At 31.2% G+C, this 22,573-nt stretch overlaps 5 protein-coding genes and 1 long non-coding RNA gene across 10 annotated transcripts in view; 2 read left to right on the top strand and 4 right to left on the bottom strand.

Moving 5' to 3' along the window:
• LOC145935477 (protein Star) overlaps window positions 1-3,532 on the bottom strand; it is a 43,290-nt gene extending 39,758 nt beyond the window's left edge. The window contains exon 1 of the mRNA XM_083037106.1: window positions 3,391-3,532. The gene's annotated coding sequence lies outside the window, so the exon portion shown is untranslated. The remainder of the gene's footprint in view (window positions 1-3,390) is intronic.
• On the bottom strand, window positions 1,806-5,913 carry Lost (methenyltetrahydrofolate synthase domain-containing protein lost). Its single transcript, XM_083036782.1, has 5 exons — window positions 5,453-5,913; window positions 4,796-5,181; window positions 4,277-4,623; window positions 3,960-4,206; window positions 1,806-3,685 (listed from the first exon to the last, which is right to left on the bottom strand). Exons 1-5 carry the CDS (start codon window positions 5,466-5,468, stop codon window positions 3,299-3,301), a joined length of 1,383 nt encoding a protein of 460 aa, XP_082892908.1. The 5' UTR covers window positions 5,469-5,913; the 3' UTR covers window positions 1,806-3,298.
• A 780-nt stretch (window positions 5,914-6,693) lies between these two features.
• Window positions 6,694-9,373, top strand: Idh3b (isocitrate dehydrogenase [NAD] subunit beta, mitochondrial). The gene is made up of 6 exons (XM_083036171.1): window positions 6,694-6,813; window positions 7,361-7,420; window positions 7,482-7,691; window positions 7,902-8,293; window positions 8,392-8,581; window positions 8,732-9,373. Exons 1-6 carry the CDS (start codon window positions 6,772-6,774, stop codon window positions 8,960-8,962), a joined length of 1,125 nt encoding a protein of 374 aa, XP_082892297.1. The 5' UTR covers window positions 6,694-6,771; the 3' UTR covers window positions 8,963-9,373.
• Window positions 9,374-10,224: 851 nt separating this feature from the next.
• Window positions 10,225-15,655, bottom strand: LOC145935020 (uncharacterized). 2 transcript variants are annotated; one of them, XR_014425149.1, is made up of 6 exons: window positions 15,583-15,655; window positions 13,990-14,094; window positions 11,143-11,448; window positions 10,960-11,036; window positions 10,506-10,813; window positions 10,225-10,331 (listed from the first exon to the last, which is right to left on the bottom strand). It is a non-coding gene; the product is annotated as an uncharacterized LOC145935020 (long non-coding RNA). The 2 variants fall into 2 exon arrangements; XR_014425154.1 differs by lacking the exon at window positions 15,583-15,655 and adding an exon at window positions 15,100-15,192.
• Window positions 12,032-14,168, top strand: Sec20 (vesicle transport protein Sec20). The gene is made up of 3 exons (XM_083035921.1): window positions 12,032-12,228; window positions 12,385-12,799; window positions 12,866-14,168. The coding sequence occupies exons 1-3, from the start codon at window positions 12,148-12,150 to the stop codon at window positions 13,051-13,053; spliced, it is 684 nt and encodes a 227-aa protein (XP_082892047.1). The 5' UTR covers window positions 12,032-12,147; the 3' UTR covers window positions 13,054-14,168.
• A 650-nt stretch (window positions 15,656-16,305) lies between the features above and the next one.
• Window positions 16,306-22,192, bottom strand: LOC145934834 (uncharacterized). Of its 4 annotated transcripts, none has more exons than XR_014425126.1 (5): window positions 21,873-22,192; window positions 20,795-21,190; window positions 20,566-20,649; window positions 17,377-20,160; window positions 16,306-17,256 (listed from the first exon to the last, which is right to left on the bottom strand). XR_014425126.1 is itself a non-coding variant. In XM_083035660.1 (4 exons), exons 1-4 carry the CDS (start codon window positions 21,888-21,890, stop codon window positions 18,112-18,114), a joined length of 2,547 nt encoding a protein of 848 aa, XP_082891786.1. In that variant the 5' UTR covers window positions 21,891-22,192; the 3' UTR covers window positions 16,306-18,111. The 4 variants fall into 4 exon arrangements, 1 of the variants encoding a protein (XP_082891786.1); XR_014425127.1 differs by having other exon boundaries at window positions 16,306-17,736; window positions 17,950-20,160; XR_014425129.1 differs by having other exon boundaries at window positions 17,950-20,160.
• Window positions 22,193-22,573: the final 381 nt, after the last annotated feature.

Below are 22,573 nucleotides of genomic sequence, written 5' to 3'. Positions count from 1 at the left end.
TTCATATAATGTAATGCATCTCTAAAACGACGTAATAAAAAAATATAGTGATATAATCGCGAAGTCTTTGAAAAGTTTGCTCTTATCGATCAACAACTTTATAGATAAAAAAATGTAATAAAAAAATGCCTTTTACATATTATTTCTTTTGACGGAAAAATATTGAAACAAATTGGCGATTGTTCTTAATGCAAATAATTGGGACAATTGCATAAACGAGATATCGTTGTGAATCACATCTAAAGAGGAGATGAATATTCCGACGTAATTGCATTTGTAAAAGCTACTGTAAACCGGTATAATGGACCAATTACCATGCAATTATTGCATTCACTTGTATCTACGTTGAAAATAACGAATAATGATTAAATTATTGCACTGTTAATGCCTTTACGTAATAATCGATTCTAAACGGCATAATAAGTGACTATAATAAAAATCATTTTTCTTCTTTCTCTTCTTTTAATTTACGTCTCCTTTCAATTAATCAAATAACGAAAATACCGCGATCAGTCTATGAGAAAAAAATTGCATTTTTCGTGATAAAATATTCTTAGAATATTTTATATATATATTTTTTTTTTAAATAAAATTTATTATCACTAACATTCTCCGAATTTGTTTCAATAAATAAGTAGAGGTGCAGAAAAAGAAATATATATAATTTTTTAAATAAAAGTTTATTATCTCTAAAAAATTCTTCTAATTATATATATATATATATATATATATATATATATATATATATATACATATAATTAGAAGAATTTTTTAGAGATAATACATTTTATTTAAAAAATTAGATATTAGTGTTCTACTCTTCGGAACCTAGGTTTGTACCATCAATCCCAAAAGAATTTATAATTTTTCACTGAATAATACTGAGGAAATCTCTGCACTGATTCTTGGCGAACGGAGAAGAGTAACGAAGCGATGGAGAACGGTAATCGCCGGCTTCGCTATTTTCGATGGAAAAATCCAATAAAAGATAATGCAATTTCTAGAGATCGATGTGAAAGCCCTGGCAGTCTTTTGCGCGATAAAGACGCCGTTAAATAAGAAAATTCAACCCGTAATAAAGTCCCGTCACTTCGCTTTTAATTGCCTTTACGCAAATTAATCCTTTTACAGTAGAGAATGAGAGATGTCTCTTCACTAGAACTATAAAAGTTGTAATTAAGAGTCTCTCTGATGTCATTAAAAAAAAAAGTTGCATTTATTTTTATGAAAAAATATTCCACAAGATGATCCTTATATATCCCGATTGTATGCATAGAAAATTATGAAAATTTTACTTTGTCCACTTGAATGAGAAAAGTTATGATTCGTGATAATAAATTCTCGTGAATTGCTTATATGGGGAAATTCAATTGAAACTAATGCAATTTCAATCGCGAATTCGATAGAAAACGAGAGGTGTTTTCGCGACGACCGTTTTAATTCTCTCACTTCTCGCTCTTCCCGATAAAAAGGAAAACGAAGCGCGTTTCTTCAAGGAAAGTAATTATTGCCGCTCGTTAATTACATCTTACTACATAGACAAACAATCGTAAATGAAAGATTGAGATCTCGATGAAAAAGTTACTTATGTTTGAGTTGCTTTAGCCTACTTTTGCCAGCTTTGAGAACTGTTGCGCCTAGCCGCGGAAGTTTCATTTATATTTATGAAGGAAAACAAGCGCACAAAAGGGAAAGAGAGAAAGAGTAGAAATATTTGCATACTCTTGTTTCTAGGAATTATCGGAAGGCATTATGGATATGGCTAATTGGAAGACATAGTAGAATACCACCATCACGAAGCAAAATTGATAAAAAGAAAGTTTTTCTTTATATATGCAAGACTTACGTACATTCTAAAAATAATCATTATTAGTTCTATATGATCATCACATCACTATTATATATATGTAGAAATAATAAATCATTTGTTAATATCACAAAGTATTGCCGTTTTTCCGCTTTTCGGCCAATACGCAAGCACCACCTGTCATTTCGAATGACAATACATGGAAGACCGTAACACGTCTATAAAGTGGTTTTAGAACATGTGAAAATATATTTGTATCTAATCTTCTTCTACGAGAATATGCACGTTCAGAAAAATAGAATACTTTTTCTTTCTGTCTACACGAAGAAATATTGATAGCTTACCTTCATTTACTTCGAATATCCTTTATAAATGAGATTTAAACTATTGTCATCAGTCTATGTTCTAATGTTAGAACAGATCTTTTATGATTGCTACTAGATGATATCGCAGATATGCACTCTACTCACATCGATTAATCTCAACTCATATGTTTGCAGAGAATAGAAAAATTATCCAGAACAATCAATTTTTGATTTTTACTATTCTTTAAAGAAATAAAACATTGATATATCTATCTATCGGCATGTAACTTTTAACAAGCCCCGAGTCACATCATGTATAATCTAATGTATCCTAATTTGAAAATTAATTTTAAAAAATATCTTCGATATTTTATATTAATGTAATTCTGGACTAGAAAAAATCAATCGTTAAAAAAAATCGAAGAAAATATTTTGTTTTTAGATAGTACCAATATGTATATGTACCGATTTAAGTCTCAAAATATTTTTATCTATTTATCTCTCAATCTATTCAGCAATTCAGCAATATTGTGCTTGCTATGTTTCTTCACAGACCAACTATCTTATACTAGATATCTTTTGATCACAGATCATTTTATGCGCAATGAGAATTTGTTGAAAAGTTACTCGATATTTTCTTGCACATCAAACGGCTTAACACGAAAGTAGTATAAATAAAATCATTAGCCAAAAATATGCAATATATCTGTGTTAATCATAATAACTATTAGAATATTAATATTCGCACTGCACCAGGTATATATATCACATCTCGGTTTGCCTGAATTTGTCATTATCGACATCCTATCTCCAGTGTAATATTTGCAAAAGTACAACTCCCAGTATGTAAAAAGCAGAATAAAACAATAATATAATGTAAAATAATTATTAAAAAGATATGCTTATATATATGTAAATATATCAATTCAAAGCATTTAAGCTAGTATCTATAAAAAAAAATTACAATGTCCCACAGAAATCGCGCAATTTCTTACACATAGAACTTGTTAAAATCCATAACCCATAACTGATGAGAAATGCGCGTATTATCTGAGGACATGTATATAAACAAAATTATTAAAAAAAGAATTAATTTTGGGGAAGGTATACTGTATATATTCAACATCGAAACGTCCAAAAAACTACGTAAATATATATGTTCGATGTAGTTCTTAATAAATGTCATTTAAACGGTCGTCACATCAGTAACCTCGATTCTGGAAATCGGTTTCGCGGGTTCTACATGTATAAAGCCTTCCTCGTTATTCATAAACTCACCGATTCGAAGCTGCTGTAAATTCGCCACAATCGAGTCTACCTGAACTGGCTGATCCGGTAAAGCAGTCTCACTCCTGAGTTTGCTAAAATGAAGGTAACAAATGCCACGATAGCCTTGCCAAGTTATCTCACTTGGCTTAATACCACGCTCCAACAAAGCATTTTTCAAATCACGGACTCTCACGCCAGACGAAATGTTCGACAGCTTTAAAGAGAAGTCGATATGCGCTTTCGTTCTGGCACGGAGATTCTTTCGTCGTCGGGGAGCACTCTTGTCGTTGTTTTCCATTTTCGTCTGTAACATAAACAAGATTTATTTATTTATATAATAAATTATAAAAGATACTGTGCAACACAAGTACTATAGAAAAAGTATAAATAAATAAATAAATGATAAAACATTATTTTTATTTTTATTTTATTTAATGTGCTTAATTTAGTGTAATTTATATACACTTTTTTTTACACACAAAGCAGATTTTAATACAAGAACATTTAATTTAACGGAGAGATTCAAATTCGAAATAGCAATTTTACAAAATTCAATATACATATATCGAAGTACTTACTTGCACTTCAGCATTAGAAAGATTATTCTCTTCTTCAGCTTTCGTTTTCTTATAAGTACGTTTTCGTGGGAAACGTGGCTTAAGAATTTTATCTTTGACACCTTCCACAGTAGAATTTTCTATATTAGATGCATCCTTTTGTACATTGAGACGTTTCTTGTTCTTCGGATATTTAACGCGATTTTTTATATATCGATGCGTCTCGATGTCAGAATCGATTTCCTTCAGAATTACCATCTTGCCATCTCTGTAAAAGAATAATCGTGTATTTACGCGAAATAGCCCATTAAGTATGATTCAAGCAACTTAATGCATACTTTTCATCCATCTCTTTGAGCTGCTGTAATACCTGCATAGTTTTAAGTTTTCTTTCACTGAGCACATGCCACAATATACCAGACGGTTTCTTTAATCTCGGCTTCACGAATATAGTCTGTGTTGGCGTAACAATTATATCTACCGGCACATCGTACTCTTTAAACAATTGTGGCGGTAAATGATCTACGATTTGACAATCGTGCACTGTCGTGATAACAACTGTATTTTCTGTTATTGTGTCCATTCTCATCATCATCGCAAATTCGAGATCTGCAAAACCTTCTCCTTTGCCAAGCCTGTATCCATCTCGACTGACGCATACAGATCCCAACACAATGAGATCTACCTGAATAAATAGCATATATTTAGATATATTAATTGTATTATAATGAAATGTTTGAATAATTTATCGTTGTATTTTTAATAATTATGTATATGTTTATCAATTAACTAATAAATATTTTTCCTGATTAAACATACTGAATTATAAGTTTAAAATACTAAATTATAAGAATTACCTTAATATTGGAATCAAGTCCAAGTGGTTTACCCACTTGTTCTAGGCCACGCATAGAAGCCAATTTTTTTAATTGTTCCTTTGTTGCACCAGCGACTGGTGTAACATGCAGAAATAAACCAGATCTTAATCTGGGAATAGGTACAATAATTTCCTTGTTAGCCTCCAGAGCTAAATATCGTACTGGTTCTTGCGGTTTGTCTGGATTTATTTTTATGGTTTTTGCTTTCTTAAATTCATCTAATTCAATTAATCGCTGCGCCGCTTCCACAGCACCCTTGAAGTTAGGGATACGTTTATATATGTTAACGGGAAAGTTTACCAACTCGTTCTTTGCCATATAATCCCACACTTTTCGACGAAAACTCGATTTCGTTATCTCCTTAGCTGTAACATAAAGCAAATAGAACAAGTCTAATCATTAAATACAGTTATACTCAACTTTATGTATACACATGTATAAATATATTTGTTCATTTAACACCTTATAAAATAATTATAAAATAGTAAAACAAGACATATATATATATATATATATATATATATATATATATATTTCTGGAATTTAAACAGGAATACAAAAATACAAATCTTTTTACTATTAGATAAATACAATTTGACTAAAAAAACATCTGTTACACTAATCGTAACTACTCACGTAATTTTTCTGTCATTCTGATTGATTCACTAAAATCTCCCAAAACAAAAAATTAAGATCCAGAGAGATCCAGGAAGGATAACTATATTCTTTATAAAAATAGACACACACACACGGTTTATTCCATCTATGCGCCACTCTTTTCTCGTCGTGTCTATTTCTACACGGGGGGCTACACGTTTACAAACTCCAAGGAATCCTAATCCTCTAGGAATTATTTTTATCGATGCGAAATATTATTTGAAAAGCAGTTTCTTGTGTGAAATTGCCCTGCCATCATGCAACGAAAAGTAACTTCCAATGTTTCATTGCATGCCATTCATAAAAATGACATTAATAATCAATGAACAATGAAAGTAAGCAATGAAAACGAATCAGCTGATCTATATTCGTCTATAAAGATGCTCCATAATGTAGTAAACGAGGGAGCAGTGCAGTGTTGCCAATTTCAGATCGCGCAACCATAGAATATATAATATATAATATTACAGCGCGTGTCGACGTGCGCGGCGCGTTCGAGTTCGACGTTCGACTTTGAATCGACTTTAACCTTCAAGGCGCTGCGGCGTCGGAATTCGGTGCGCGGAGTGGGGGCTGGGTGGTGGGGGGATGCGCGCGCCGCCCAGCCCCCACCACGCACCCCCCACTCAGCGCTCCGAATTCCGACGCGTGACATTTCAAAGTCGAACGCGCCGCGCACAACGACACACGCTCTCTCTCTGGTAACACTGCTAGGGAGTTATATTTTCAGCAAATCGCCAACGCCAATCATATAACTATTGAACAGTGACGGATGCCGCATAGTTGCCAAAAAATAGAATATTTTTTTTCTCCCTTTCTCTCTTTCTTTTTTCTCGATATAAAGATCTTTTAATTTATTTTAGTCTCTCAAGAATATGGACATTTTTGTAACATAATTATACTTTTAAATATCGACGAACATTGGAACAAATATTTTTATACACATAATAATTTTATATATATATATATATAGACATTATTTGCTTATGTGATTAAATTTTTACTTATCAAATATTAATTATATATAATATTATTAGATAAATATATAATACATATACAAAAAAAAGTTATATTTTCTTTCTTCTAATCTAAAATATTTAAATTTTAATTTATAAAAATTTTCTAAATTTCGATTATAAAGAGGATTATATAAAGAGAAGATAAAAAGTTTACTACATTTATTATAAACAAATTCGATTAAATTGATACGTCAACTCAAGGGTAACTCTAAGCGTAATTACACTCCTACATGCGCGAGTGCGAGCGAAATAAATCCAGCTCGGCTTCGTTGTGAAAAAATGGCTCTACTCGTGAGAAATATCTGTAAAACATTTTCCCAGGTAATACGATATTCCTTCGTATTTTCGGAATTCCGCCTCGCTTGTATGTGTAAAATTTGGAAAAATATAGAAAGCGAGTAAAAGTGTTAATAATTATGTTGTGCAAATAACGCGACATTTTTCGGCGAATAATAGACAGAAGAATCGCAAGGGCATTGCGTATTCGAGTATTATTTATATGTATATATTCATGTTGAGTTAAATAACAAAATAGGATCATAATGCTGATTAAGCTGTCATTAATTAGAATTGCACTAAGAGATTTTAAAATTGGAATATTTAAGAAAAATATTCATAAAATAGATATATATAACATATGATACTTCAAAATTTTTTCAATAATTCTTATATTTTTTTTCTTATATATGTAAAGTTCTTTCTTTCTCTGACATATTTATATATTTAGAGAGTATATCAATTTATAACTTTTATATATGTATAAACTACCAAACTATAAATATAATATTTATAAATTATATAATTTTATATATATATATATATATATATATATGTATAAACAATATTGTAATTTATTTTATGTATACAGGCTGCTCAGAAGAGCACTGTTAGGACTCTGCATGTAGGAGTCATACGGCAACAAGAATCAGTAAGTGTCGTTATTCTTCAATTGATAAAATTAGATATCTACTGACAACTATTTCTTTCAGGCAATTGAACAAGAAGGAAAGTTGAAATGTACCTTGATACCAGGAGATGGTGTTGGACCAGAACTTGTGGTTGCAGTTCAGTGTGTATTCAAAGCTGCAGGTGTCCCGGTTGAGTTTGAACCTTATTTCTTGTCTGAAGTGAATCCAACTCTGAGCGCTCCTTTGGATCAAGTCTCCAACAGCATCGCTAGAAATCGAGTTTGTTTAAAGGTCTGATTACATACCTCATAATCTAATGATACAATATATTTAATATTTTTATTTTATATATATTTTATATGTTGTATAAAGAGTTGTATAAAGAATTATACAATACAATATTTTAAATATATGTTCAAAATTTATTAAAAAATGTGTACAGCTGAAAGATAATTATGATTTAGTATAACATTATGTTTAACATTATTTTTTATATTACAGGGTATTCTAGCAACTCCAGATCACTCTATGACAGGAGAGTTGCAAACCTTGAACATGAAACTACGTAAGAGCTTGGACCTGTATTCGAATGTAGTGCATGTAAAATCCCTACCAGGTATCAGATCACGTCATCAGAATGTAGATTGTGTCATCATCAGAGAACAAACAGAAGGAGAATATTCTGCATTGGAGCATGAATCTGTCAAAGGAGTAGTAGAATGCCTAAAGATTGTAACTGCTGCTAAGAGTCAGAGAATCGCAAAGTTTGCCTTTGATTATGCTGTAAAGAATAATCGCAAGAAAGTTACATGTGTTCACAAAGCTAACATAATGAAGCTTGGCGATGGGCTTTTCCTCAAATCGTGCCAAGAGATTGCCGAACTGTATCCCAGGTATCCTAATAATTTTTTATCATTTATCAGCTGTCTTAAATGTTTATTATAAAAAGTTATTGCAAAATTTTTTATATTTATATTTTTTGTTAAAACAGGATTACGTTCGAGACGATGATTGTTGATAACTGCACCATGCAGATGGTTTCCAATCCACATCAGTTCGACGTCATGGTAATGCCGAATCTATATGGAAACATCGTCGATAATCTCGCGTCCGGTTTGGTCGGTGGTGCTGGAGTTGTCGCTGGTGCCAGTTATAGCGCTGAATGTGTCGTTTTTGAACCGGTAATATATTTGGCTTTACTTGTGCAACATAAGATTTATATTTGATACAATTAGTGTTACGGGGAAACAAGATAATTTCTCGAATTGTGACTTCTGTCAATTTCAAAATGCAGAGTTATGTATATTACTAAATTGTATTTTCTTCAATAGGGTGCAAGACACACATATTCTGAGGCGGTTGGCAAGAACGTTGCGAATCCAACGGCGATGCTGTTGTGTGCGGTAAAACTATTAAATCATTCGAATCTCAAACGTTACGGCGAGCAGATTCGGGAAGCGTTGAATCGCGTGCTGAATGATGGAAAGGTGCTCACAAAGGATCTGGGCGGACAAAGCTCGACATCGGAATTTACCGCCGCTGTAATAAACAGCCTGCGTTAACGATATATATAATAATATTTGTGTAATGTAGAACAGGGATATATACATATAGATCCTCGTAAACTCATTTTCTTGAAGTTATCTAGGATATCTGGAATAACTATGTGAAATGTAGTGCACCCGTTATAGGGTATATATACATATAACACTATAACTTACTATATATACATATAACACTATAACTTATACATTATAAAATTTGTAAAATTGTATAATTGTATAGAAATATTTAATGATGTATATTCCTACAATAGTAACACATTGTATGCTTTGCGACAAAAAGAGCTTTATAGTTCTTTGCACATTGCTGGTTCATGGAAGTCCAACTGCGATGTATGAATGCATAATTAAGTTTATAATAGTATACCAAATTGTATTATATCTATATGTAATAAATTATGCTACCTTATACATCCTGTTCAAAAATTACGATTAGAATCAATCAATTCAATCAAAGAATATAAATATATATATATATATATATATATATATATATATATAAACGTGTGTGTATACATTTTCATCAGTTCTACAGCAATTTCTATTTAAATAAATTAAACAAAATTATATTAAAAACTATATAATAGAAATTTATATGTTCCAATATATTTTTAATTTATAATTTTTTTTCTTTTAATTATAGTAATTGTATATTTAATTGTATTTTTATTTTTTCGTGTAATGGAATAAAAATTATAATTGTCTCGATTCGCGTTGTGCGTTATATATTCGTAGCATGGAGAAACTCTCATCGCGAGAGTTAGCAGTTTAACAGTTTGTCCAAAATCAAATTAAATAATATAATAGTATGTTATAATACTTTAAATTCGATTAATATTTTTAACATATTATTTTAAAATTGAATTAACAAATTAACGCTTTATTAATATTTTTTACAGATATCAGCTGATGAAAGCGTTAATTTGCTAATCAAATTTTAAAATAATAATATGGAAAAAATATTAAAATAGTATTAATATGTTGTAAATAATACCTTATCCGCAATTAATATTTTTTGACAGAATCAGCTGATAACTATCAAAAATATTAATCGAGTTTAAAAGTATATTATAAAGTATATATTATAAATATATTATATATATTATATATTTATTATAAAATAATTTACTTATAAATATATAAAATATATTTATTTATAAATTATATATAATATATATCTATATTTCTATGTCTATGGATCTAACGCATCATCATCGATAAATAAGACGGCAAGTTAACTTATTAACATGCCTTTTTTAAAAAGGGATGTTATAAATATAAATATTTTTTCAATTCAATCGAAATAAACAATTTCTCACTCACCGATACGTGCAATAGCTGAGTTGTAGTACACAGCACACACATTGATCTGAAAACAAAATATTCAAATTATGTACATATACATACATGGTACAAATTATGTATATATATGTGTGTGTATGTGTGGGGGGGGGGGGGTATGTGCGTGTACAAGGTGTTTTCAAAGTCTGGAAACGATCGAATATCGCAATACAGTTTAAAAAAATGTTTTTATACTGCATACCTCATAGTTGCCCCGCTGTCGCCTGATGCCTCCCCGGGTCTCCTCCTCCTTTCTTGGTCCATGCGGTAGCACTCACGACACTCGCGAAAACACACGAATTACGATCGCTCTCGACACTTTACGGTATTCCCGACACGCGAAACTTTACACGGCACTCCCGACGCGACGCGTGAATCGCACGCGTATTTCGCGTACACATTGCGCAATGAGAAATAACGATGCGAAAACTATAATCGCACGAATCAACGTCCGTTCGACACTCGAAAATCTCGCGGTCAAACTCGCGTGCAGCTTATCAGCAATGCAACCTGTAATAAATAAAATATACACACACACATATATATATATATATAGAGAGAGAGAGAGAGAGAGAGAGAGAGAGAGAGAGAGAGATACTTAAACAAAAATTATGTTTCTTAAAAGAAATGTTATTATATATAATTATTTTGCTTACCTCACAGTTGCCACAGTGTCGCCCGATGCCTCCCCGGGCCTCCTTTTCCTATATCCTATCTTATTACTAATGCTTACCTGTAATAACAAATAAAATACATATATATATATATATAGAGATACTTAAACAAATGTAACAAAAATGATGTTATTTCTTAAAGAAATATATATTCATGTTGCACACCTTACAGTTGCCCCGCTGTCGCCCGATGCCTCCCCGGACCTCCTCCTCCTCTCTTGGTCCATGGCACTCACGATACTCGCGAAAACACGAATAATTTACGATCGCCCGACACTTTACACGACACTCCCGACACGCGAAACCTTACACGGCACTCCCGACGCGACGCGTATTTCGCGTACATTGCGCAATGAGAAAAAAAGGTTCGAAAACTATAATCGCACGAATTAATAATAATGTGTCCGTTCGACACTCGCGAGAATCTCGCAGTCCAACTCGCGTGTGCAGCTTTTATCAGCAATGCTACCTCTGTAACAAATAAAATAAAATATTACTATTTTAATTTTTAAAATTATTAATTATATTATTTTAAAATTTAATTAGCAAATTTTCGCTTTATTAATTTTTTTACAGAAATCAGCTGATTAAAACGTTAATTTGTTAATTAAATTTTAAAATAATAGTATTTAATAAAAATTATAAAATAATATGTTTTAAATAAAATATAGTATATACTTTCAACTCGATTAATATTTTTTGACAGTTATCAGGTGATTTCTGTCAAAAAATATTTTTTGAGTTTAAAAGTATTATAACATATTATTTATAACATTTTTATTTTAAAATTTAATTAGCAATTGCTAATTTAAATTAATACTTTAATCAGCTGATTTCAGTCAAAAAATATTAATCTCAAAAGTGTTTAAACAAATTTTATATAAAAATAATATCATTCTTTTTTATATAAAATCGAGGAATGACGCGCGCTTATGTTGTTCTAGTAAAAATAAATAATAAAAATTATTATATAATATTGTATTCAATAAAATTCCTAATTCGAAATTTTTATAAAATTTCTCTCTATCTCTCTCTCTCTCTTTCTCTCTTTGCATCAACAGCTGATCGGAGCTTGTGTATTGTGTATTCATACTTCATACTTCATATATCATACATCTACACTTGCATATATGTATATGAAAAGTGACATAAAGCAAATAATTTAAGTCAATGGATCTCGATAATTACACAGTGGACTTAATACTTCAAGATATTGTTAAATATCATCTTCAAGTTAATGCTTTAGTACAAGTAAATATACATTAAGTGGTATACGAAATGTAACCTAATTGTAGCACTATACTAACTTATTGCAAACGATTATATTGATATATATGATTATATTGAATAGTATGAGAAATTATAGTGTATATATCAATTAATAATTTATATATTTCTATTATGCAGGATATTCAACAATGTAGTGGACCATTGGAGGTGCTTGATGAGCTCAATGCAGAGGGCAGAATCAAGATAGCAGTTTTGAAAAACTCCATTGAGCAATTAGCATCTATTGCTGAAACCGAATCAAATAAAAATAAAAAAACTGAACTGTTATTTGCAGTAGATAACTACAAGGAGCAACTGAACGCTTCTCTGGCAGCCTTTCGCAAGGCGAATGTTGTTAGTGCATGTGTCATTGATAAATTAGCAAGGGAGAATTTATTTTCTATGACAGAAGAACAACAGAACGCTCTTCGTAAACGACACGGCAAACAGAGCTTGACGAATGCGTCTAATCAAGTAACAGATAAATTATTGAGCATTTCAAGACATTTAGCTGAAACAACTCAGAGAAGCGTTGACACCTTGGACACATTATGTATGTATTCTGTTATATTACTCGATATAATAAATATCATGATTCTATGGATTATCATTATTTCAGTAACATCTTCAGACAAAGTTGGTAGCACCAAAGATGAGTTAGAACATCAACAACAGGCAATAGTACAATCGGGTAAACTTTTAGGAAAATATGGAAGACGAGAAGTCACTGATAAAGCTTTGCTCGCATTGGCATTTGCCTTTTTCCTCGCCTGTGTATTTTACATTCTGCAGAAAAGACTATTCTGAATATATATTAAATATATAAGATAATATCATGTAATTATCCCTATAGTATAGAAATTCTTATATAAATATAAAATATGTGATAAAAAATAGAATTGCGAGCAATATACAATGCTTATATATATATATATATATATATATATATATATATATATATATTGAACTTATCAAAAAGTTTTATACATCAAAGTTTATATGTATTTCAAAAATGAGCCAGAACCATTATAACGTTATATATTATATATATTATTAATATTTATATGCGAGAGAAAAAGAAATAGCAATAAAAGTGTATAGTGTATAAAATTAAGTACACATGGAGGAAAGCAAATCTTATTTGAATACATGGTATAACAGAAAGGATATATGATTTGTATGATATACAATCATGAGAAATTATCTAGAATTTATTAAAAATTTTATAGATCTCATATATAAAAATAATAGTCTTTATTTTGTCTATAGCATTTAGATAAGAGCAAACTTTATCTATTGAATATAACGGATACAAATATTCAATATAAAATGGAGTATGTTAAAATAGAAAAATTAATGTAAATATGTATTACACATATTTATATTATATGTATATATGTGTGTGTGTGTATACAGTGAGAGAAAGAGAGAGTATTATAAAAGATTTTTCTCTATATTTTTTATTCAAACTTCATTAATGTCATTTTAATCAATAAAGAAAAAGAATTGGAAACTATAGCTTTTGAAACGATGAATGATATCTTATTAGATATTTATTACTTTTTATATAAAGAGAGAATTCATATAATCTTTAGAATGCTGTATTGTAAATGTTTGCTATCTGGTAATCAAATAAATTCATATGATATAGATTTGAACATAAATTATAATAAATTTGATGCAAAGAAAAGATAACATGGATAAATATCACAAAGAAATCGATATATTTCGATCTAGACTCACCTGTATATAAAATAAATTGTTGATGTGACGATGAACGAGATATAACATGTTATTTGTGTAGAGAGATCTTCAAGTCATTCATAGTATCTTCACAATAATTGTCACCTGTGCAAACATATATTAAAATTAATTTTTGTTAAAAATTATTTCTTTCAAAAAAATTAATTTTTTTATAGAACCATTATTAATTGATAATATACATTGTATATTATATTTATTTTTGATACACATAAAAAAAATTATATTATATATATATGATATATATATAAGTTGAGTAATTTAAAATAATTTTATGTTTTGTATGCTTTGTCATAAACCTGTAGTTATTTAAATTCCACACTTAAAGTTTAGGCAAGAAATAATGTTAAGAGTATATAGGAGGAGGAAAAGTTTACCAAGTATTATTTTTATTAAAACTGTATAATCGTTTTAATGAAATATATCAAAATAGAATCCGCACAATTTTTTGTATAAGAACAAATATCTATCAAAACTACATTTTATATAGAACAGTCGCGATTATCTAATGCAAAAAAATCGCTCAATATTTTGAAATTATTTTTTATTATTATCTTTATATCTTTAAAAATTTCGATCTATATTATGTTATAAATAACTATATATATTAAAAATCTCGCAATTTATTCATAGAAAAATACTTTGCGAAAATCTCGTCTATTTGGCTCGATTATCTCTGTCGGCTTACTTATATATTATCAGATATTATCGGATCCCTCAGAGTTTCTACTTCTTTATATTTATGATACAGCGGTCCCGCGCAAAAAAAAAGAAGCTGCAAAATCGCGCGTAGCAAGTGAAGTGCGCAATCGATTCTTAAGCAGAATTTTCAAGCAAAATTTCGTAAAAAGAGCACGTAGATATAATAAACTCGACTATAAATCTATATGTAAATTCGACTCCAAATGTAAAGCATCGAGATGAGGCTCTAACGGCTCGAATTTTTACCAAAAAATTCGTTCAATTTTTGTCACTCGAAATCTCAATCTAATACGTAATAAAATTACGAAATAATCTCACAATTTATTCAGAAGACAACGCTTTTGCGAATAATCGCGTCAATTTGGTTCGATTATCTCTTTGTCGGCTTACCTGAACGGATTATTATCGAAGCTCGAAATTTCTGCTTCTTCACGATATGGCGGTTCCGCGCGAAAGAGAAACAGGAAGTTGCTGCAAAAGCGCGCATAGCATGTTCGACCAATCAGAATAAAGACGCCAAAACTTCCTGCATTCTGATTGGTTAAACAAACGAAGTATTTGTAGCGTTAAGTGGAATCGATTTTGCGCAATCAATTTTCAAGCAAAGTAATTTTCGATAAAAACGACACGTATAGACATTAAACATAGTAAATTTGATTATAAATCTAATATAAACTCGATTCTAAATATACAACACTTGAAAAAACCGATAGAAGGAAAGAATCTAATGGCTCGATTATCTCCACCGAAAAATCGCTCGATTTTTGTCACTTGAAATTTCACACTAATATGCAATAAAATTACAAAATAATCTCACAATTTATTCAGAAGGCAATGCTTTTGCGAATAATCGCATCAATTTGATTCGATTACCTCTTTGTCGGCTTATTTTTGTGGATATTATCGGAGCCCCGCGCCTGTGCTTCTTTATGCAACGACGATCCCGTGCGAAAGAGAAACATGAAGTTGCTGCAAAAGCGCGCGTAGCTTGTTTGACCAATCAGAATAAAGGCCCCAACACTTCCTGTACTCTAACCAAGTAACATTTATAGCGCCAAGTATGAAATGCGCAATCGATATTTCAGCAAAATTTCAATAAAAATGGCATTTACACATGATATATTTAATTATAAATGTACAAATAAACTCGTTTCTAAATTTACAAATAATTAAAAAACTGATAGAAAAAAAATTAATGGTCAATTATTAAATTTGCCTTTAAAAAAATCGCTCATCTTTCTCCCAAATTTCTTATATGCTATAAAATTATTAATCTCAAAATTTACTCAAAAATTAATGTATAAGTAATAATCGCTAATAATCTATTTTCGTAAGCTTTCTATGATTTTTTACATATGATCTTTAATGTACATATCTCAATTTTTTCGTTAAATAAAAAAAATAGATAAATTAATAAAAATTTATTTAATGACATAAATATATTGAAATAGGATTCTCTTTTTCGCGTAAAGTTTTATAATTAAATTTCTATATCATAAATCATCTTAATAAGAAAAATTAATCATAATTAGTTAATCAATATAAGATTATCAATATAAGTCATGTGAAATCAATAATTGTGTAAATAACACAACATTAAATCAGACGAATGTTTTTATTGGACTGTCACAAAATGTTTTTGTAGAGCGTATAATGTATTGACAAGGGTACGATGACTGAGGTTGCTAAAGCGGAAGCAATTTTCACTCTGTACGATGGACAACTCAGTTTAACTTGCATAAAATAGCAAATCTCTTAATCCTTTGAATCCAGAATATCATTTTATATAGACAAGACGTAATTATTCTCTTGTATAATAATCTTTATCTAAACTCAATTTCTCTATATGGCAAATAACATAGCGCATGCCATAGTTAAATTTATGAAATTACATTATCAGTATACAATGCTGCATAATAAATAATCAAATTATGTTCACTCATGATATTATTAATAAATGGGCTAAAAAAACCGATTGTCATTTAATCCTTTGCATCTTTATATCATATTTACAGCGACAGTGCAAAAGATCTTGTGTGTAATATAACGTAAAAGCTGATATTTTACAGAAGTTAATTGCTCAAATATTAATGTTTGCATACATATGCATTGCAAGATTCAGCTTGATTCAGTTTGATCAATTGCTACTGTCATAGCGAGAATAATTCCAAATGCAAAGGATTAAAATATTCTTATCCCAAGTGATCTAGCTTTGGTATGATATATACTTAATATATGAAATTATATTATATACTTAATATATGAAATTAATCATCAGTGATGAATTTTATAAAATAATATCCAATGGAACACAATATTTTCTGGATATTTTAAGTTAATTATAATATTGTCGTTTCTATATTTTTAATCGCGTGCGTGTGTTCACATTGCAAGACAAAAAAAAAATATTTATTACCTATTAATATCTCTCCTTGCCAGAATCATTAAAATTAAATATAATTAAATATCTTCACACTGATCATTCATGGACTGCATTCTCACACAAATAGTATTGCATTTAATATAGTATCCAGTAATAGAGTTTTGCTGCAACACGATATGCTTCAATATCATTTGCTATAAATATATTATTAATTTAACATTTTCAAAATTAAATAAATTAATAAGATTATGTTTTTCTCTAACTAAGCTGTCAAAAATACTTACGTACATTATGAGAATGGTTAATTATTAATCAACATATCCTAAAGACACGTGAAAAAATTTCACAATCAAATAAACAGTGATTCACAAAATAATATTAAGATTCTTGTTTTTCAAACTTATTTTAAACGTCTTGGCAGTGTACCAAGCAATATTCGTGCCCCGTGCACAATTATTTGATTCCAACGAAAACTTAATTTTCGTTGGAATCAACGCACCGAAATCCGCGTACGTGCTCCTATAGCCTATGTAATACGCAATTTATATTTAATATAGAAGGAGCCTTTAAATTCTTAATGTTTATTTTAAACTCTATCTGTAAAACAGCTGCATGAAAAAAATATTGATATCACACAATCGTATCTAAAAATAATGAAAAACAGTTTTTATCTGACTCAGCACATGTGTGTCGTTGTCCCAAAGTCTTTCAATTATTAATTAGGTAATTTACAATCAAATCATGTTGAATCAATCATGTTGAATTTAATTTTGCTTTCAAATTGTCCCTTAAATTTATATTTTAGACTTCAAACTTAAAATCTCAACTTATCTCTTTCATAAATAAAATCGATTTACCTGTTGTGGCATGTAGGAGTTTTTCTTTCTTAAGCAACTCGTCTCTTTTGGTACAGCCTTACTTTATATAGTTACAAAAAATAACGCTCTGTTATATCTTTAAAGGAACTCCCTGCTTGATATAGTCAATTTTGTTTTCTTCGAATGAATAATTCGCTGAGATTAAGCTTTTGAGCCTGTTTTCTCTTGAAATCTTTGCACTTGAAGTCTCTTATAATCCTTTCTATATTTCTCGATCGTCAATTCGGTATCACTAGCAGTCGACAGGCTCAAGGCTACCGGATCTAAGCTCGCCGCCAGCTTCAGATACGTCTCCTCCATCTCCTTCGTGATTTTCACCTCGTAATCTAAATTGTTCTTGTGACATTCCTTCGGTGATTGCTCGTCCTCGAAAGTTATGAGATTTTCGTTCTCCTTCTGTTCCATGCACTTTGACAAAATATTAATATTACTGGGCTCATTTTCCGTAATCCTTTCGCTACCTTCGCTCCTTTCGCCATCTTCGACATTTATCAAAGACTTCTTTGACACGTCTCGAACCTTGCAAGCCAAAATTCCGTCTTGCTTCAAAGACTTCTTCAGACAATTGTTCGGATAGACGTCGCTCGCAGTATTCTCTTCGCATTTAGTCTTATTGCTATCGTGTGACGCAGAATTTTCCACGCACGTGGATTGACGACTGACGTCAATGGACGACTGGACCCATTCGGCTACTCGTTGCAACTGATTGTCCTGCAACATTGGCGGTGAATTGTCCTCGCTATTGTTAGACATCGAGTGTTCAGAACCAGCCCGAGATGCCTTTTTCGTATGCACCAGGGCAGTACTGGCCTTGCCGGTGCCGTTACTGTACAACACAGTTTTGAAGTGACCGGCGTTGTCTAGTAAAATGTTTTTAGAGCCAGGCGTGACGCGCACCAGGCAATTTCGAGGACCTATCACGCGATTCGAGTTGGACTTGGTACTCGAGTTGAAGGTGCCACCGATCAACGATTGTGTGACATCGCTGCAGCTACTAGACGGATCGGAACTGGAAATGACCATACTGTCGCTGCTGAAGCTCGGACTCGTCGCTATTTCCATCTGACTGCTATCATTGTGATTCGCTGCGCTATTGTCTGGACTTTTAACCTCGATCAAAGTGAATTGCGCAAGTGCATTTCGCGCCTCCGTCGTCCTATCATTCTTCCAATCGCGATCGTTGATGATATCGAGCTCGATACCGTGATTCGCCTTGCATTTATCCTCCATCGAAGCGTTCACTTCAGAAGTATTCAATCTCGTCTTCCAATCGTTCTTCCATTCGTTCTTCCACAGCCTGTCATTGATGATATCGATATGTGTCTGTTCTTTATCGGAAAACCGATTGTTGGCACGCGTCGATACAGTGTCGAAGAGAGGATCAAAAGAGTTTCCTTCGTCCTTATTCCAACACTTCATGATGGATCTATTATCGATCGGGGAATCGCACTTTCTGTTGTTGCCTTTAAGTAGTTTGAACGCTTTGTCGATGTTTATTTTATTGAGATCGTTTGATCTCGGAAACGACAACGAGTGCTTACTCTCGTGACTCTGGGACGAGTTTTTTTTGTTTGATGTTTTCTTTGTAATGGCACAATTCTCCTCCGTCATGCAGTCTTGCATAGTCCTGCTGATAAACTTCTCTTTAGTACTCGGAGCTTGAGAAACGAATATAGTGTAATCGCCGTTCACACGATGGCAGATCTTATCACTGTTCTTATTGATCTCGTAGAAGATCGCATGCGATGCGAGGTTCGATTGAAGTTTACCTTTGCTTTGATGCTTCTCACCATTCGCCGTACCTTCTGATGCTTGCTTTTCGACGTGCCCATCGGAGAAAGAAAGCATATCGGGCAAACACGTTTGCGTCTCAGCATCTACCATGAGGATGCTTCTGTGACAGGTGCACGTGTCGCAGTGTTTGGCAAAGATTCTCTCTTTCTCGCGATCTTCCAGCACCTTCGCCATGATGGCCGCTGATACGATATCCATCGGCGGCTTGATTTCATCACTATCGTCATCACTATGCTTTTCTACTGCAGGCTTCGTGATATTATATACCATAGCTGTCGGCGGAAATGTGGATATCGGCACGGTGATGCTCTTTACATCCGGCTGTGTTACATCCTGCGTAGAACATCGCTTTTGCGTGACGTATGTTCGCACTTTAGCCTGCACCTCGGAAGGCAACTGCAATAATAAAATTTACTATCTTTACTTTGTCTCTATATCGCTTTACTTTACTTAAAAAACTGTATAAATATAAATGGAAAACATGGAATCTGAAATAAAGTTTATTTATGCGCGCGCACGTGTAATATTGTTGATGCGTAAAATGAACGAGACGTTATATAAATACAGGTAAAATGTCATTGTAACATTTAAGTTTGCAATAACGTCAAAATATAAAATATAGGAAAATTAAAATGTAATATTTGATTGATAAATGATAAATAAAAATACAGACTATTATAATATAACTCGTTATCATCATATACATAACTTTTTAACAATCAAACAAGAGCATTATAAATTTATTTTACATATATTTTACATATGATCTACATATGATTTAAATATGATATGATATCTTACCGAATCATACTTCTGACCCACAAAATTGGAAGGTTTACATTGTAGTAATTGGATAGCCAAACTAACATCATTTCTATATTTTTCCTGTACAAAAAAAAAGAATATCTATTACATAAAAAATAAATGCAACTTTTCTTTAATTTAGATTTATTGCAATAGAGTTTTTACAAATGATATAAAATATAAAGAAATATAACTTTTATAGAACACACTAGAATAGAATACTTACATTATCTTGTGTTAATTGATGAATTGTATAATTTGCATCTGCTAATCTATGAGACAGAGTTGCTATGTCCTTTGTAAAGGCACCTTTCTCCGTCTCACATTTGTCCACAATTCGTAGCAGTTTATCCTCCAAATTTTGATTGACCTTTTGAACTCTCTTGTGCGCTTCATGCAGGCGTGTATATTTTTCTTGCCATATTAATAATTCTTCTTTCATGGAAGCCAGTTCCCCATTTGGAAATTTATCAGCCTCATTTAAAAATTGTGTCTCCATTGTCACAATGTGATTTTCTCTCTCAAGTAGACGCTGGCGCAAATTCTCTATCTCCACATGCAAATGCATGTCACAGTGTTGTTTATTTTCTTGGCTGCAAGTGCCACACTTACAACCACATTCCTGTACAACATTACGAGATAAGCCCACAAGTGTATACAATTAAATATCCTGTTTTATAATATTGTTGTTAATTGTAATAAAGATAACATAAATAGAGAATAAAAAAATATTTATATTAAAAAAAAAATATATATATATATATTGTTATAAACAAGAGTAGTTATAAGCAAGAATATGATATATATATTAAATAGATCCTAATTATAAATATATAGATGTCGATATAGATATTGTCAGAAAAGATAGTCGCATTACAAATTAAGTTCAATTATATATTATAATATAGATAAAACTATTATAAATTGTTATATTGAGCCACTATTATAATATGTTTATATAATTGTATCAATCGTATCTCTTTTATATTTAAATAATGCAAACAAAGAGTAATCAATAATATCAGAAATACACACAGAAATCCAAATACAATTGGATTCCAATGGAAATCAAAAGCGTATAAAGAGTAAGTTGCAGTAAAAAAAGCAATGTAAATTCACTAAAATAAAATCATTAAAAATTAATAAGAAACCAACACGAGGAAATTCTCATTGTTTTGTGGAAAAAAATATCTACAATACATCAAGCTATGTCCGTTAAATCAGCTGTCTGTCGCCACGTTCCACGTTGGCAATTTTTCCGAAATTAACTGTATGGAATTTTCCCGATTAAATTATTCGCATACCTTGCACTTCTCCGCCATAATGATCCACTCCACTGGAAATGATATCGGAAATAATGGAAAAATATCGTCTAACAGCGCGACTTGTGCGATGTCGTAGGAGCCTCATAACCCTTTCCTTTCTCGGCGTCTCTGACGTGCCTTGCGGAAAGTATACAGATCTGTCAGGTGCTCGACGTCGCGATTAATCGCGTGCACGACGTGGAACTCACAGCGTAAACACGCAAATACTTGACATTTTTAATACAACTGACAGCTCGCGGAAAGGCCTGCTTATCATCTATCCTTTCTTCGTTATGTCGTCGTCTGCCACACGAACCAACACGAATGTCTCGAAACACAGTACCGTATCAATCGATTCTTGGAACCTCATCATCAAGAATCAAAAATCCAAGATATTTAATCACCGCTAAATTCAGTGTTTGCTTTATCTAAATAAAATTATATAGATGATCATCTAGATGAAATTTTGGCGTTATCTTATCTTTATATAGATAATAAAAAAAATGTATTATCTATATATCTGCATCTTAGATAAAAAAAATAAGTGTTATCTTTACTAAATTATCTAACTAAAATAATATTCAGATAATTTGGTTTAGAGTTTCATAGCACATGAAAATATTTTAAGTAATAGAACTTGAGCAGTAAACGATAAAAACTAATAAATAAAACTATAAATATATTTTTATATCTATATAATT

Source organism: Prenolepis imparis, unplaced genomic scaffold (genome assembly GCF_030444845.1).
Source record: "Prenolepis imparis isolate NDT839.2.m4 unplaced genomic scaffold, iyPreImpa1.0 SCAF_1, whole genome shotgun sequence".
NCBI lineage: Eukaryota > Metazoa > Arthropoda > Insecta > Hymenoptera > Formicidae > Prenolepis > Prenolepis imparis.
This window is presented reverse-complemented; position numbering and strand designations above follow the sequence as displayed.

Bases quoted from the DNA above. Each gene is read 5' to 3' on its own strand.
- Lost (XM_083036782.1), bottom strand. The intron at 4,207-4,276 runs GTATGCATTAAG...ATTCTTTTACAG, and splicing joins CTCAAAGAGATGGATGAAAA to AGATGGCAAGATGGTAATTC. The intron at 3,686-3,959 runs GTAAGTACTTCG...TTTATGTTACAG, and splicing joins TTTCTAATGCTGAAGTGCAA to ACGAAAATGGAAAACAACGA.
- Idh3b (XM_083036171.1), top strand. From the start codon at position 6,772: ATGGCTCTACTCGTGAGAAATATCTGTAAAACATTTTCCCAG. The intron at 6,814-7,360 runs GTAATACGATAT...TTATGTATACAG, and splicing joins TCTGTAAAACATTTTCCCAG to GCTGCTCAGAAGAGCACTGT. The intron at 7,421-7,481 runs GTAAGTGTCGTT...TATTTCTTTCAG, and splicing joins TCATACGGCAACAAGAATCA to GCAATTGAACAAGAAGGAAA.
- LOC145934834 (XM_083035660.1), bottom strand. The intron at 20,650-20,794 runs GTAAGTATTCTA...TTTTTTGTACAG, and splicing joins ATCAATTAACACAAGATAAT to GAAAAATATAGAAATGATGT. The intron at 20,161-20,565 runs GTAAGATATCAT...TTATTATTGCAG, and splicing joins TGGGTCAGAAGTATGATTCG to TTGCCTTCCGAGGTGCAGGC.
- Sec20 (XM_083035921.1), top strand. From the start codon at position 12,148: ATGGATCTCGATAATTACACAGTGGACTTAATACTTCAAGATATTGTT. The intron at 12,229-12,384 runs GTAAATATACAT...TCTATTATGCAG, and splicing joins AAGTTAATGCTTTAGTACAA to GATATTCAACAATGTAGTGG. The intron at 12,800-12,865 runs GTATGTATTCTG...TCATTATTTCAG, and splicing joins TGACACCTTGGACACATTAT to TAACATCTTCAGACAAAGTT.